At 48.5% G+C, this 13,288-nt stretch overlaps 1 protein-coding gene across 1 annotated transcript in view; it reads left to right on the top strand.

The window, feature by feature from the left end:
* Nucleotides 1-13,288, top strand: part of LOC126529915 (uncharacterized) — a 934,270-nt gene that overhangs the window by 218,100 nt on the left and 702,882 nt on the right. Inside the window, exon 10 of the mRNA XM_050177364.3 lies at nt 9,356-9,409. Coding sequence (XP_050033321.1) covers nt 9,356-9,409 — 54 coding nt within the window. The remainder of the gene's footprint in view (nt 1-9,355; nt 9,410-13,288) is intronic.

The raw sequence follows: 13,288 nt of genomic DNA, 5'->3' as shown, positions 1-13,288 counted from the left end.
TCTGCCTGTAGGACCTTTCAGTAAGCTGAGACAACACAGGGCACGGCGGTTTAAAACTACTGAGAGCCTCAGCCACGTAGAGAGGGCCGAACTTTTGAAACTGCCTATACAAGAGCGAGGCACTAACAAACTGTAATTGACGCATTTCGCTCCGATGCAGAGAGCTGCCTGCTCGCATAAGCGATGGCGCAGCTCGCTCCACGTTGATGTTGGGCGAAGACAGCGCCTATTCCTTATGTACTCGCGTCAGTGCGAACTTCGGTTGGAACTGACCGGTGGAAGTGAGCGAAAATGGGAGTTAATAAGAGTTAATTCACAGAAAGCAGAGGTTTGCGCACAGCCCCAGGTATAAGGAACGTCTTGTTTGAAGAAGATATGTGAGCGCCTTCGCAATCACTGCGAAATTCTTCCGGAACGGGAAAATAATTTGGAGGATGCTTAAGATTCGCCTCTAAGAGTGGGACGCGATAGTTTTCAAAATCCTTGACTACTTTTGGCGCTTTCTGTCAACTGCAGCTTTTGTAACCGTAATGTTTACTGGCGAACGGTGGCGGCGATCGCTCTGCCCAAAGACGAGATTTCTGGTAGCAACGCGGCCTCTTACGCGTGGCAATCTGCTGTTATTGTTTCACACAATTAATATATCAGTCTGAGAAGATGTAACATAATAGACATGTGCTGTCGGCGTTTTGTTTTATGACATTTGTTTGTGGGCTGTCGTATTCCAAATTCCAAGGAACAGCTTTGTAAATAATGTAAGACAAGGCATGAGGAACCTTAATAATAGAAGAACATTAGTGCCGTATAGAATATGTAGGGCGAGTTTCACTCACAGGACGCCCGGTGCCGACGCCAGACGACAACGCGGGATTTTCTGTGGAGCGGGGTCCTTAACGATATGGCTTGAATAGGAGCAGAGGCCCGCAAAGCTGCGAAAACCTTTAGCAAACTTAGACACAGAGAAATCTTTCGCGGTTCAAATTTTTTCTGAGTCAGATTGTATGCCGGCAGCGTCCAAAATATGACCAAGAAACGTAATGCGGCGACTGCAAAAACGGCACTTCAGTGAATTTAGCTGAATTTCGGCTCGGCGGAACACGTCAAGAATCGCCGAGAAGCGTTGGAAGTGGGTATCAAACGTAGGTGAAAACACAACTACGTCACCTAAATAACACAAGCATGTATACCACTTGAATCCATGAAGCAGAGGGTCCTTCCTGCACTCGAATGTGGCTGAGGCATTTCGCATACCGAAAGGTATTACCTTGAATGGGTAAAGCTCACCCGGAGTTGCAAAAGCTGTTTTATTCTGGTCCTCTGGGTCTACAGCAATCTGCCAATATCCGCATCATAGGTCCATAGAATATAAGTAAACGGTACCATCAAGGACATCATCAATTCGTGGTAGCAGGTAAACGTCTGTCTTCGTAGTGTTGTTGAGGTGGCATTAGTCCACAGGAAAGTTTTTTTTTTTCCATCTCTTTTTTTCAAGATAAAAGAATAAGGGACGCTGTGGGACAGAAGTATGGCTCGATAATGTCCTTGCCAAGCATCTTGTTGACTTCACGCTGCATCACGCTTCGATCAGACGAAGGAACTCAATAAGGGCCTAGGTGAACAGGGATGGCATCGCCTGCGTGTATGCGATGTGCGGCAATGGACGTCAGGCCCAAACGCCGATTACTGTGCTCGAAAATGTCTTGGTGGGACTCGAAAATACGTCTAAGGGCACGTTATGACATCATAAAAAGATGGAAAAGAAATAAGCTCAATCGAAAACTACGCTCACGCATCAATAAGTTTAAGGAGAAGATTGTCCGCTACACTGAACATCTCACTCGTGATACGTGGTAGGATACGCACAAGCTCAACGACACACTGAATATGAGCTTCAGCTGGAACCTGATTCGATCACTCACAGTTGGAAGGTGATTAGCAATCATGCGGCGAATTTCCCGGCTGCCACAAGTTGTCGGCGTCTGAGTGCCTTTCGGAACACATGTAGCATCCAGTGCAAAAACTTCTAGCTGAAGGCTTGCAGGAGAAAAGCTGGGCTATGGAAAGCCCCTGTGGAAGTATTTGCTTGATAAAGCCAAACGTTGGAGGCAGCTCCTGTTAGCCGTTATGCTTAGGACCGTGTAGGGCACAACAATACCATGTGTGAGCAGGGCGTCATTAAGAGGCGTCACGTAGTAGTCGGCATCTGGAACAGCTGGCGAACATGAGAATTCGACCTACGTCATGGTTTTAGAACTTAGGCGAACCCAAATCTCTTCAATGTAAGTGAGATGGAGGCGGTTGGTCACTCGTTCACACAGGCGAGGCAGTTCGAGGCGGTGGACACCGGCAGAGAATTCAATTAGAGCGGAGTGGGTAGAAAGAAAACCAAGGCAAAGTACGAGGTTGTGAGGATAGTGCGTTAGGACTGCAAGAAAATTGGCAGCCACTTTAGCATACGGTATAGAGGATGAAGGCGAAAGCCTGTGCTCTCACGAGACATTAATCAAATTACTTGACATTCTCATTTGAATGCGTGGTTACATCCTACTTTTCTCCCACCAAAGTTCGTGGGTTCGGATGTCCTAATTAAGCGTATCTTAATCAACTGTGCATTGATAAATCTGGCTTATCACCAAAGGTCCTGGGTTCTACTGTCATAGAAGGTCATAGGTTCGAATGCCTTAACTCTATCCTAATTACGTGTGCCGTGGCGTAATAGTCCTGCGGAAACCCGCAAGGTGGAGAGAAGTAATTAATCAAGCGAAATGAGACATCCAACCAATCGTAGCCATCGCTAATCAGTTTCTACGATTGGGTGGGCGTCTAATTTTCCTAAATAATTACCTGTGCCCTAATACCTCCGCTTTATTTAACACCAAAAGTCATGGGTTCGACTCCCACCAAAGATCCCATCAGTTTTGGTGGCATTGAATTTAGGCGCCATAACGCCGGACGGTAAATTTTCCAACTCGTGAGCCATTTAAGGGTTTCGTCTTAATAACAGCCACCTGGTGTACAAGCCACGCTTAGCCGAGCGGCGCACATCCCAACAACAGCGACACCGACAGCCGCACCGTCAACTACAGGTAGGACTCGGGTCGTGGGAGGTGTAAGGACCTTTTTCCTGCGACGACGACAACTTGCACTCCTCACAGAGACGTGTGCCCTAGTATCCACCAAATCTCTACCAGTGACGCTGTCGACGTGGACTTCAAATGTGTTCCGGAGGTCACGTAAGCGCAACGGTTATTGTGGGTGAAGGTCGATAGTGCAGCCTCAGCTCCAGAAGCTGCGCACTCTAGTTTTCGAGCGAAAAGCGGTGGCTAAAGGACGGCGAAGGTGAGCTGCGGTGTGTCGGTGAACGTGATGGACGGCAATGCTGTGGAGGTGACTCGGCGTAGCCAGTAGCTTCCTTACGGAAATTGTGTGCAGAGGATTCCGTGCGGGGGGGTATAGCAGCTTGCAGTACGGAAGGGAGCAGAGTAATTGGGAAATGGGCTGCAGCAATAGCGAGCAATGAGTCCAACACGGCTGCAGTGGAAACAGACATGCTTATGATCGGCTTTTCTCCGTTCCAACGGGTTTCTGGAACGATGAAGGGCATACGGTCCGTGACGAGGCCTGTCCGCGGAGAGACTAGGGCGGCATCAGGAGTGTTCATGGCGCAGACAGCAGAGCACAGGCCAAGGTTCGCAAATTCTTTGCGAAGAATGGCTGGCATGAATGAAACATCCAGCGTCGAGGTCTCGGATACCGTGGGCCTATATGAAGCCAGACATACGGCCTGGAGTCCGCGTGTCGTTGTGTGAGGTGGATGCTTGAAAAGGAGTTGCCTTGCAAGACGGCCTTGCTGCGGTATTTGGTGGGAGCTCTAACTGCGACGAGTTGCGCCGGCACTTCGCTCGCTCTAGACGGCGGCACTCTTTGATCACGCTGACAACAGTGGTCACGTTGGTGAAGATTGAACGCGTCGTCTGCAATACCCTTCAAAATATGGATCTTGTTATCCTCGGATATCTGGTCAGCTTGTATACGCCCGGCCAGCACGTCCTGTATGTACTGCAAGTACGGCTCAGTTGACGTCTGGGTACGTACCGCTAGTTGTTTCTTGGTGGTAAGCTGTCGACCAAACGGGCTGCCAAGAAGGCCGCAGAGCTACTGCTTGAATGTGGCCCAGCTGGTGCGATCGTCCTCGTGGGTCCGAAAGTAGAAGCAAGGGGTTCCGTTGAGGCAAAATATGACGCTAGCCAGCATTACAGTTGGATCCCTGCCATTCTGTTTGCTGGCACGCTCGTACATACTGAGCCATGCGTCCACATCCACGTTGTTTGCCCTGGAAAAGGCCCAGGGATTGCGGGGATATGCGAGGGCGATAAATTGGGCGGCGGTCACAGGCTTAGCTGGCGGCGACGTGTCATCACACGTGCTGCATGGCGTTAGATTCGAAGGGGCGTACGCTGCGAAGCTCCGTCATCAGTAGTAGTACCTAGCACCTCCACCAATAAATGTTATGTGCAAGCACAGTAGGTTAACTATTTAAGCGGACTATATACAAGGGGTAGGAAGCACTTGCCACCATGGAAGCCAGCCTAGATCAAGAAACGCACGTCGTTATCATCAGATCAGCCAGAGGGCGCTTATGAGTACGCGCAATCGTCGTTTTGACAATGCAGTTCTATGTATGAGAGCAGAGACCCGGCAATAGTTGGAAACTAGGCAACGTGGTGTGAGTAGGCTCGCTCTGGGAGCACATGACAAGACACCAAATCTTGGGGTGCAGGGTGATCTGGGATGGTCTTCTTTCGAGGGCAGAGAGGCTAGTAGCAAGGTATTATTTGAGGAGCGATTGGGAAAAGTGGGGGAAATGCGGTGGGCTAGGAGGGTTTTTAGTTGCTTATACACGAGGAATGCTGACACAAGGTGGATGAAGCGAACTAGAAAATTGACAAGCGAATACCTAGGCAGCAGTGGGAGGACAGGTGAGGAATCATCCGTCAAGAAAAAGGTTAAGGAGACAGAGAGGGGGCATGTGGAAAACAGAGATGCAAACCAAATCGGCATTAGAGACATACAGGACGTTTAAGCAAGAAATAGCCAAAGAAAATATTTACAACTCAAAGCGAAGCTCATTGTGGTTGGATCCAGGACAGGTGTAGTGCGGACTAATCTGTACCGAGCCAGATACCAGGCGATAGATTTGTTGTGCGGGGCGTGTGGAGAGGAGGAGGAAACGGCTGAACACCTGAGACTTACTTGTAAACTTCATCCTGCAGATGAATGTAACGGGGAACTATTCAAAGCTTTGTGTTTTAAAGACAGGGAAAGTAAAATAGACTGTGAACAGGTAGAAATAACTAAACGGAGGCTATCTGATTGGTGCATAATATCAACGCAAAATTAAACGAGTGAATCCCTAGGTATGCATGCATATAGTACCATTCAACGCTAGGTGTCGCATGCGGCCGCCGCCCGATTCAAAGGGTTGAGCCTCAATCATCCATCCATCCATCCATCCATCCATCCATCCATCCACTAAAATGTCGACATCATCTGCTTTCAATAGCACGTAGCAATATGAACTTGTAGCTTCTTGGCGATGAGTTCTCAATGGTTACGGTCTGGTAAATAATGAACGCAGGAAAAGGAAAGCAAGGGTAACGCAAACATATTGTAGTACTTATGAAGTCGTCAATGGTGATAACTTAGAGAACTCATAATGCTTTTGCGTTCAAATTACGTAAGGATACATAACTGCCTGTGAATTTCTTTTTCAAAAGCGGGTTACAATGATGCAGTTACGAGGAGATGAGCGTTATAAGTACATTTGCAGGTTACTTCTACAGCATCTATGAGATATACACCCATACTCTGCGTAACTTAGCAAATAAATAATCGTATCCTCTCGTGTTTTTCTTCGATGTTATTACGTGACGCGTAGCGGCCTCAAAATGTCAATGAACTATTTCTTTGAATCTTAGGCCAGTGCTTCTTTTAGTTTGATCCATATAACATGTTATGGCCTTTGAAACACATGCACAGACGCCCTCCTCTAGCACATCACATGCACAAAAGCCGTCACACTCAGTGCAGAGCGCAACAGAAGATAAGCGCAGAAATACCAAACACAGCATACTGTTGAGTGGCCAGTTGCTTGCGTGTTTTTGCCTGAATAAAGACTCGTCTCATTTTTCTATAGTATGGCATGAGTATAGCGCGTTTCTTTTAATGCGAATACCATTCTGTGCCTATTTTAGCCCTTTGAGTCTGTCTGTCTGTCTGTCTGTCTGTCTGTCTGTCTGTCTGTCTGTCTGTCTGTCTGTCTGTCTGTCTGTCTGTCTGTCTGTCTGTCTGTCTGTCTGTCTGTCTGTCTGTCTGTCTGTCTGTCTGTCCCTCCGTCCGTCCGTCTGTCTGTCTGTCTGTCTGTCCGTCCGTCCGTCCGTCCGTCCGTCTGTCCGTCCGTCCGTCCGTCCGTCCGTCCGTCCGTCCGTCCGTCCGTCCGTCCGTCCGTCCGTCCATCCGTCCGTCGTCCTAAGCCGACCCAGTGACCTTTGTTGTCTACAAGCTTGGACCACAAGGTATGTGCTCCTTCCTGGTCATGATGCCGGCGTGATCTTTCCATTGTCGTCACTCCAGCTCAGTTATCCCTTATTTTCGTCATGTCGTCGTTGAAAGGCCTTCTACTCTAAACCAGTGGCCTAAGTTATCACATAGGTTGTGCTACGAGGTATATGCTCGGGGTCGTGATGGCGTGGTGGTCGTTCAATCGCTGTCATTGCAACGTTATGATCCACGCTTGCCATGACATCATTGTCACGCCATCGTCGTCGTACAGTCGCAATGCATTCGTTGTCACACGGCCATCTTCCAGTCATCACGCCACAGTAATGCCTTCGTGCTCGTTCAATGGCTGTCATTCTAGCTACGTGATGTTACTCTCGTCGTGTCGTTGTAATGCCTTCTACTCGGAGCCAGTGGTCCAGGTTATTTATAGCTTAGGTCACTAGGTGCGTGTTCTGGATTGTGATGCAATCGTAGTTGTTACATCGTTATCATTCCAACGTTGTTGTCCAACTATCACGATGCCACCGTCATCGCGACATGGTCGTTACATGGTCGTCACGCTGTCGTTGTAAGATTGCAGTCACTTCAGTTACGTCATCTCACAGTCATATCCTTGTCCTCATACCGCCTTCCTCGTTCTGTCCGCGTCAATTGTTCCTCATTGTATTGTAATGATACTGGCACCATTAAATAGTTATTATGCCGCCCTTGTTACGTTACCGTCGTCGTACAGTCGCTATCATGCCTCCATCGTCAGACCACCGTTCGAAAGTCATCGTGGTCATGCCATCATTGCCACTGCAGCTTCGTCATCCGACTCCCGTCATGCCGATATCGCTGCACCATCGTCATCATACGGGTTTCATGATATAGATGTCGACCCGCCGTTGTGATAATACACACGTCGCCAACCCTTTCTCCTTATGACGTTGTCACGCCATGGTCGTCATACAGTCATCGTCCTTCATTCGTTGTCATTCGCGATCCTTCCATCGTTCGCCACTTCAGCAACCGGCTCTCATCACGTACGCCGTCGTCGTCCCACCATCGGCGTGATGCCATCGTCATCACCCTGTCGATGAACCATGGTTGGTCGCTACATTGCTCGACTGCTATTCGCATTACGGTCGACAGTCGTCGGGAGATGAGACCTACCGCATTTTCTTGTTTTTCTAAGTAACTGTATATTGAATAGCATCGCCCTATGTTACTGATAATATTTCCTTTAAAGCACGGTAAATCATTTCGCAGTGGTTAAAGGTACTGCAAGCAATTTTCATGGTAGCCACCTTTTTTACCGGAATGCAAAGCTTACCGGCCAGGACGTGTAATCATGACGTAGTAACGCGGAAAACTCCATGCAACATTTTTTATCAGAATATGTCGATCTGCAGTGAGGATGAAGTCGTTCACTGGAAGCATGCCGAAAAGTGCGATAGGTGAGTGCGATAGCGATTATAGGCCGGCACTAGTGGGAAGCAGACGACGAGTCTGCTTGAGAGGTGTGAGAAAGCATTATTTTGTTTATCAAGTCGATATTCCTGCGATTCATGTTTTCGAAATAGTTAGAGTATTTCTGCTATAATAGCTACGTGTTCTTGCGGTTTCCTGCCCAACTGCTTTGATATGTGGCTAGTCAAAACAAAACCAAGCGCGTCGGAAACGAAACGACGCTTTTACACCTGATAAGCGGTTCGGGCTGCTGCAGCCAAGCGTGTGTTTCTGATTTCCGATGTCGTCTCTCGAAGACTTGAGCGAGCTGGAACAAAGCATTTTAGCTCGCTTGCGTGCTCAGAATTTAGATCCTTACGAATAATCACCCGAACGTTACGTTTCCATGGAAAAAGCGGCAGCGGAAGCGACAAATCCGACTAACACGATAGACCACGAGCAGCGCGCCTGGAGAATGCCGACTGGTAAATGCTCACTCACACTGGGCTGACCCGACACCGACTTCGGTCTGCTGACTGTAGGCAACAGCGCGTTTTCTTTCGTGTCCGCGCCTCTGTCGACGTCGACAATCTGCCGATGGTCTGCAGAGAGCTTGGCGTTGGTACAGTGTGGCAGAGGCGCCGACAAGAAGGTAAAAAACGCACCCATTTGCGGCACAACTCGTCGATGGCATCTTGTATTACAGGGTGATCATAAAATTCTGGGTACTTGCAATCTCGTCGAATACTCGCGCGCATACAACCGCGTGCATGTGGGATCACGCTAGTGCCACTCGTTAGGGTGGACTTTCTTTACTCCGTAATACGTATAGAATAAAGCGCAAGTGCCTAATAATATACTAACTGCAATTTTAAGCAATAGTTATACTGTACTTATTGACATTCGACTTTCGTACCGTAATCTCTTGACTACATTTCGAAGTATCAAGATTTCACCGCCAGGTCTCGCCACGTACTGCTTTCTGTGATTTTCTTTGCCAAAAAAAAAAATTATATTTACTACGTGAATCCCGAAGAGCGTGCTGGACTATGTCACTATAAATTATGGTCATTTCATTTCCATCAAGGTCTCACAACACATTCCGGCCAGTTGTCAGTCCCTTTAACGCACCCAGGTTCGATGGCGAGGCGAGTACGGTGGTGCACTAAGACATATGGTTACAGTGGGGCTAGTGATTTGGTAACGAGAATACTTTCACGATGACGATGATGGCCGTCGTTTTCATGGTCAGCCATCTACAGCGCAAGACAATGAGCGCACTGAACATTCAATAAATGCTCTGCTCGCGTTAACACTTCGTATAGTAGGTTAACACTGGTATCTTATTTTTGCCTCATAACAGGGTCCACCAGGGCCTCAAGGTGAAAGAGGACTCCCAGGAATTCCAGGCAAAGATGTGAGTACTTTTACAATGAATTTGTTAAACAAACATGCGGGCGAGCGTACGCCTTGTTCTAACGTCTTGCATGTACAGATGTGGTTATAAACTAGAAATTCAACAAATGTGCAATCGTCCTTGTAAAATTTCCTGCTTAATAATTTGAGAAAAACAGTCGCAGTTTCACCCGAAAGGAGAAGCATTGACTGGGATATCAAATTCGTAGGCAGCCATATGAAATAAGGATAGTAGAGTTATCGGCCGCATAAACTTGTAAACATCGGCTTACTAACCAAATTAAGAAGCATGCGTCACGTACACACGAGCAAAGATGAACACCTCACTCAATTAGCAGAGGAACTCGCTGTCAAAAAGATGGAGTGAGGAAGCGCGGCAGCAGCAGTGACCGATTGAACATCGTGCTGCCTCTCGCTTCAAGGCCAACAGCAGCGAAACTGCAGCGCACGGCGGACTGTCTTCGTCGCCGATCACTTTCCAAGTAGTATCCGCGGCGCCGCGTGCGCCCCCACCATTAGCGGCGAGAATTCAGAGTGGCACCCTTTCCTTCGTGTTGGCTTCGGGTATGGGTGGCTCGAGCAATAGGCGGAGAGTTTTGATTCGTCCAGGGGGAGGGGGGGTGGTGGCTGGGGCTCGACCGCCTTTCCGGACCGTATATATATATATATATATATATAAAAGCGAGTAGACAGGGGGTAAACCGAGGGGCCCGATTTTTATTAGTCATATTATAAGAGGCCAACAAACACTGACATCAAGGACAACATGGACAACACGGACAACAGGCCGCCAAGGTTTGTGAGTGGAGGCGCTGGCTAACACTCCCAGGGTTCTACCAGGGCACATAAGTAGCCAAGAAAGTGGATGGGGAAACGGCGCCGTTGTAGCTCAATTGGTAGCGCATCGCAGGCTAAATGCGTAGGTTGTGGGTTGGGTTCTCACCTGCGGCAAGTTGTTTTTTCATCCTCTTTAATTTCCATTAATTTGTCGTTTCTTTATTTCATTTATTAAGCACAAGTTAATATTCCTCTATCGTGTCCTTGGTGTCACTGTTCGTTGGCTTCTTATGATATGCACACACACACACACACACACAAACATATATATATATATATATATAGTTGAAGGAACGAACGAGCACACTTAGGAAAATTGCATTTTTAATGTTTTAACGTTTAACTTCGTCAGAATAGACACAGATACAGGTGCTCATACGCTTTTATGGGCATGCGCACGTGGGCACAATCAGCAGTACATGCAGGTGGGCACTTGCAAATAATAACACAAAAAGTGCAGCAGTAAGTATAACTTAAGCACGATAAATCATATGTATGAAATATCACTATGGTATTACGATGATTGTACATGAAGTTACAGAATCATATCAATCGCCGCATGGCAAGACTAGTAACTAATTGAGTTGGCATGGCTTATAAATTCTGTACAAGAACATACACATCAAGATATGACAGAAAGGCACGACATTTTTCCTACGCTCTCGTTGATACCAGACGACACAGTGTTAAATTTATGAAGGAGAAAGGATTCTCGTACTTATCGATCATGGTGCGATTTGAAACCTGATTGCATTACTGTTTCTTTAATGTTCTCAAACGTATGATCTGGCAGTCGAACATGTTTAGATAACGGATGGTGCGGTAATCTGCTAACGTGTGCTTTAGACGACGGCGTCAGACTACGGTCAAAAGTGGTAGAACTATTGCACCGACTCGCTTGTCGTGAGGTGCTCCTGCAATAGACGGACAAGGGGATAGTTGTGATTATTGCCGGCATGAGGAAACATTGATGGCGGATCGTATCGTGATGTTTCCCTTCGCTGACGACAAAACCGAGCTATGGGCCCGGTAGCACCGCAATAATTACACACCGGAGGTTGGCGATATGCATTGTGCTCCCGAAAAGCATTGTCGCGGCGCTGGGAAACAAACGCATCTTCACACGGCACCTGGTGTGTAACGGCCGGCTGACAACGATAGCTGAAGCGGTGTTCGTACCTCGACTCTGGGTAGTGATTGCGCTGCGGCCTCGGCGGCGAGCGAGAACGGCAGTTGTAGTCTCTGACGCCAGTTGCAGCGATAGAAACAGGGTGAGAGGGGCCTGGGATTGGCGCAGCATCATAATGTGTCGAGTGCGCGTGTCGGGTGAGCTCTTCACGTACAATATCGCATATTGTGTACGCGAGATCACAGGACGTGTAGCCGTCAACACTTGCAACGGTAGTCACATTCGGTAACCGACCAAATTAAGGCGTGGTACGCTGCATCTTCAGGGACTCGAATGTATGACAATGCCGTATGACGTCAACTACTGCACCAAGGTTCTCGTTGCCGATGAGCAAATGATATACATTCTCGGCAATTCCTTTTAAGAGGTGGCCGACGTGGCTTATCTTCCTCTGGCATGCGAGGGTTGACGGTCTTGCAGGTCTTCAATATAGCCTCAATATCCGTTGTACACGTCTCGCCCGGTACTAGGGCTCGTTGCAGCAGCGTTTGTTCAGCCTGCATGTTTTCTTTTCACAGCTGAGTCCCCAAAACACTCCGTTATTTCGCACGCGAACCGAACCAACGTCCTGAGGGTGTCCTCATGGTCGTCAAACCACACAAGCGCTGTCAAGGTTAAGAAAAGCATGGCGTTCGACAGCTGAGTTACCGCATCCCAATGGTAATAGTTGCTCATCCGTTTGTAGCGTGTGGGCCACCGCTCCACGTCCTCGCCAGATTTCCCTCCGAATGTGCGAGGCTGTATCAAATATATACGCTGCCAGGTACCAGCCGCAGCTTAGGCAGGTACCGAAGGCACCGCTGTAACCAGGGCAAGGGCTGCAGCTACAGGAACTGCGACATTCCGGGTTCCGTCTTCACCACAAGACATCTCGACCACAAGCGGCAATGGGGGCAGGCCAGCAAGGCGGCGGCTTCGGAGTAGATCAGGTGGTTAGAGAACCGTGCTGCTTGCTTGGGTGCCCAGAACCTCCACCACAAAAGTGTTATGGGCGAGGCGGGCTTATTTACAGATGATGGATGAGATGGATGAGTCGAGGAAAAACAGTGCTGCAGTGGTTTAGTTTGCGCTCCACACCAAAAAGATCCTGGCTGGTCCGTGGCAGCGTGAACACCTGATAGAGCATATATTGCCACCTGTTGTTTTGAGCCAGCGAACATTCAGCATTGCGTGCCCAGCAAAACGGCGAAGACGACGAAGCCAAAGATCACGCGCCAGCAAGAGAACCGTCGCTTAGTGCCTGGCATTTCTCGTCTCTGGCTGCTCGTACTGTTACTTACTGTTACGTTAGCGCGTGACAAACTGGTGGAGGTGCTGGGTGTTCGTAGCTGAAGTTCATGACAACAACCTCACAGTGGCCATCATGGAGATCAATAAGGCTTCTTGCTACGCAAACACCTCGAGAAAGCAGGAGAGAGCGATTGCTTTCTGAGACCGCTTCACCGTGTAAGAGTCTGTCACATGCCACCTAAACCACGACACTTGCACGTGGTCGTAACGTGACAGCGTCGTCGATGACTCGAAGAGGTGCTCGAGGGTGGTTGGTGTTGGTCGTCGCGGCGGCGCTCTTTGTCGAGAAAGTGACGAGGCGTTGTAGAATGTCGATGATAGCTCCGTGCTCCCTGAGAAAGTCCATGCCGATGATTAGGTCTCGAGAACACTGAGGGAGAATGCTCAAGCTAGCAGCAAACGTAGAGCCGCGAATCTGTATTCTTGCCGTGCACATGCCGAGTGGGGTGATGATGTGCCCGCCAGCTGTACGAACTGGCGTTTGATTCCAAGGCGTCTTCACTTTCTTCAGGAGGGTGGCCAGTTTTTCGCTGATTATAGAATAATCCGCTCCAGTGCCCACTA

The sequence above is a fragment of the Dermacentor andersoni genome, chromosome 5, assembly GCF_023375885.2.
Source record: "Dermacentor andersoni chromosome 5, qqDerAnde1_hic_scaffold, whole genome shotgun sequence".
Classification (NCBI taxonomy): Eukaryota; Metazoa; Arthropoda; class Arachnida; order Ixodida; family Ixodidae; genus Dermacentor; species Dermacentor andersoni.
Note: the sequence above shows the minus strand (reverse complement) of the source record. Positions and strands in the feature narration are given on the sequence as shown.